Raw genomic sequence first — 3489 nt, 5'->3', positions numbered from 1 at the left:
CCGATAGAAGATTGAAAACTCTGGGAACCTTTATAGAACCCGTTTGGCAGGTACAAAATTCCCTAGTACATACCTTTGTGGGTGGTTCTTAACCATAACTCCATGCTCGTGACTTTGAACCTTGTTTGTGTGACCTTGATTATGATGGATACGTAAACCATGCATTCGTTTGATTTCCAAGGAACTCATAGGTCTTTCTTTGTAAACATCATAAGTTTCATCAAACTCAATGGATCTTGGGTGTTGATAGGGTGAAAACCCTAATCCACCAAAATGGATGATTGATCTTGATGATAACTTGATCAATGCTTTCATCAAATTTAGGATTTACTTCCTTCATGCTTTGATGTTTACAAATTAATAACTTGAATTCCTCGAAAATCAAACAATAACAAAAACAACATTGCATTTGCATTGCATCATTTGCATACTTCATGCATTTATCCAGGTTGTCCAGAAAACTTATCCTTGTCTGTCTCCATCTTCAGTGTTGTCTGTCTACCGTCAAGCTGATTCCTCCACACAAGTACGGAACTAGAGCTGCTGTTAGACAAAGAATGGCAGACCAAGAGAAACATAACATGGAAGTTAGAATGGAAATTGATGAGTTGAAATCAGGCATGATTAAGCTTACCGAGATGATGCAAGTGTTGATGGCTAGGACTGATCCACCTCAGAGGACTGTTATTTCCGAAGTCTCCACTGCTGTTGTTGATCCTTTACAGGTTCAGAAGCCACCTTCTACTTGGCCAGAATTTGGGTTACCTGAGAATTTCTCTCCAACATATGTTAATGCTTCTATGGTGGGTTAAACTTCGAGGCAGATATTCCAACCTCCGGTCTTTTCTGAACCTCCACCTGTTGTTCATACTACTGCTCAAGCTGTTCCAGCTCGTTATGACAATCCTCTCTATGATTACCGTTCTGCTGGTTCTCGAAGTGTTAGTCAAGGAGATTGTGGTGAAGTTGAAGAAGTCCGTGAGCAATATCAGGCATTGGAAAAGAGACTAAGAGCTATGGAAGGAAACAATTTCTTTAGTGTGAATGCTGATAACATGGGTCTCGTTTCAAATCTTGTCATGCCTTCCAAGTTCAAAGTTCCTGAGTTTGAGAAGTATAAGGGGCATACTTGTCCAAGAAATCATTTGACCATGTACTACAGAAAGATGACTGCTTACACCAACAACCAGAATTTGCTCATTCATTGCTTTCAAGACAGTTTAAGTGGTGCTTCGTTGAAGTGGTACATGAGTTTGGAAAAGGGTTGTGTTCAGAATTTCCAAGATTTAGCTGATGCGTTCATGAAACAGTACAAGTATAATCTGGACATGGCACCTGATCATCGTCAACTTCAGAATATGGCTCAGAAGGAAAAGGAATCTTTCAAGGAATATGCTCAACGTTGGAGAGAATTGGCTTCCCAAGTTGAACCACCTTTGTCTGAGAAGGAATTAACTAGCTTGTTCATGGATACCCTTTCTCCTTTCTTTTGGGAGAAGATGATTGGAAGTGTGTCTTCAAACTTCACTGATTTGGTAACAATTGGTCAAAGGCTAGAAGAAGGAATCAGGAAAGGAAAAGTGTCTGTTGCTGTTGATTCTTCAAAGAAACCTTTTGGGGGCTTCCAAAAGAAGAAAGAGAATGAGACTAATGCTGTGTCAGATGACAGAAGAAGATTTCACCGTAGACCTCAAAATGGTGATCAACCTTATGTATCTGCTGTCACTCCTGTGCGAGTTCAAGCTCCTCAACCTCAGGTTGCCAACCAGAATCAGAATCGCGATAGGACTCACTTCGATCCTATTCCTATGACTTACACTGACCTATATCCCGCGCTGGTCCGAAAAGGTTTGATCACAACAAGACCCATGCCTCCTCCTCGAAACCCTCCCTCAATAGGATTTCGGCCTGATCTTCATTGTGAGTTTCATCAGGGTGGTGCTGGCCATGATTTAGAACATTGCTATGCTTTGAAGGCCTTGGTGCAAGAGTTGGTTAGATCAAAGATGCTATCTTTCAGGGATATGGGTCCTAACGTTGTCACTAATCCTTTGCCAGATCAAAGTGGCTGAAGACAAGTCAAAGCCAGATGGTCTCCTAAAGCCAAGTGTTTCCGACGGGATAGCTCATCTTTGTTGCTGATTAGTCACTAGGCCTTGTTTCTTTACTGTTTGCATTTCCTTCATTGTATTGTTTGCTTTCAAACTTTGTTTGTTCCTGAATGTTAATTTTAATGAAATGAGCATTGCATATTTTGAATTCATTCATATCCACTATGTTTATGTTTATGCCTTCTTTTACAAAATTTTCTTCCATTTGCTTTCTCTATCAAACTTGTGTTTTATGCAAAGATTGGAGGGAGGATGATGACAACGAAATACCCAAGTTGTCGAATTGTATGCTTTCAAATAAAACTTTGCTGATGATGTACAGGCATTGTTTCAATTCCCAAACACTGGAGAAATAAGGAAGTTAATCCCTCGTCAACCCCTTTGAGCCTTCGAAGTTGGAGTTTCTTTCTGTACGAAAAAACCCACATTTTTTAACCTGGGGCAGGGTAGTTCTCAGTTAATTTGGTTGTGCATTCTATTTTAAGAGAATCATTCAGTACACCTTTCAACAAAGGTTTCAATCGCAAGCATTCCTCCGCACAGATCAAAGAAGTGTTGGATATGTCAATCAAAAGTCAATGATGGTTCATCAGTCATTAAGCAAGGCAGTCACTATCTTTCAAAAAAAAAATGATGATGAAAAAATGAAAAATATATATACAAAGAAAAGCCTGCTAAGTCAAAACCAAAAATGACTTAGGCAAAAATAAAGGCATCCCGCTGGCTGTAAGTTCAAAATAAACAGTTCAGGCAAAAGTTAGGGATATCAAAAGAAAAGATAAAAAAAAAAGAGAAGTCAATAAAGTCCTCAAACAACAAAATGTTGTGACTATCAAAAGGAAGAAGTGATTGTCATCTCAATAGTTCTCTTTGCTTGTGAACTATCATCATTATCAAAGGTGCAAATCCAGAAGTCTCTTAGAATCTAAATGCATAGTTTGAATTAACTGAGCTTAGGATTGGAGATCATCACGAAGATGGGGTGGGTACAATCAAATTTTGAGCCTTATATCCTTTGTTTCTAAAACCGTGAACCTGACCACGTTACAACCTTTAAAAGACCTAATTGAAGCAAGGTTTGTTTGAAAGCATACTACAACAAGGTTGCGTAACCTGACTCCCATGAGATTTGCCAATCATTTGTTTTGATACCATGCCTTTGCTTTATCTTTCACTTTGAATGTCTTAACCCTTTTGTGTTTTTACCAGTGATTCCATTTTTCTTTACATCAATAACATCATTCCAATAATGACTTTGATTTCAAAAATATGCTTTGAGCATTGCATTAAAATTACCATTCTTGAATGAACATTTTATTTGCAAGTAAGCACTCATCTTTCAGGAATTTCAAACAGTCGAGAAACTTGATCAGTGATC

At 38.6% G+C, this 3489-nt stretch overlaps 1 protein-coding gene across 1 annotated transcript; it reads left to right on the top strand.

The window, feature by feature from the left end:
• Positions 1-593: 593 nt before the first annotated feature.
• LOC131595748 (uncharacterized) lies at positions 594-1999 on the top strand. The gene is made up of 4 exons (XM_058868216.1): positions 594-725; positions 825-1097; positions 1356-1848; positions 1977-1999. The coding sequence occupies exons 1-4, from the start codon at positions 594-596 to the stop codon at positions 1997-1999; spliced, it is 921 nt and encodes a 306-aa protein (XP_058724199.1).
• The last annotated feature ends 1490 nt before the right edge of the window (positions 2000-3489 follow it).

The sequence above is a fragment of the Vicia villosa genome, linkage group LG1 (assembly GCF_029867415.1).
Source record: "Vicia villosa cultivar HV-30 ecotype Madison, WI linkage group LG1, Vvil1.0, whole genome shotgun sequence".
Lineage (NCBI taxonomy): Eukaryota > Viridiplantae > Streptophyta > Magnoliopsida > Fabales > Fabaceae > Vicia > Vicia villosa.
Note: the sequence above shows the minus strand (reverse complement) of the source record. Positions and strands in the feature narration are given on the sequence as shown.

What these genes read in the sequence shown, in the direction of transcription:
- LOC131595748 (XM_058868216.1), top strand. Translation starts at nt 594, where the DNA reads ATGGAAATTGATGAGTTGAAATCAGGCATGATTAAGCTTACCGAGATG. An exon ending in TCATGCCTTCCAAGTTCAAA is followed by an intron (nt 1,098 to 1,355) that starts GTTCCTGAGTTT and finishes CGTCAACTTCAG; the next exon opens with AATATGGCTCAGAAGGAAAA. An exon ending in TCCCGCGCTGGTCCGAAAAG is followed by an intron (nt 1,849 to 1,976) that starts GTTTGATCACAA and finishes TATGCTTTGAAG; the next exon opens with GCCTTGGTGCAAGAGTTGGT.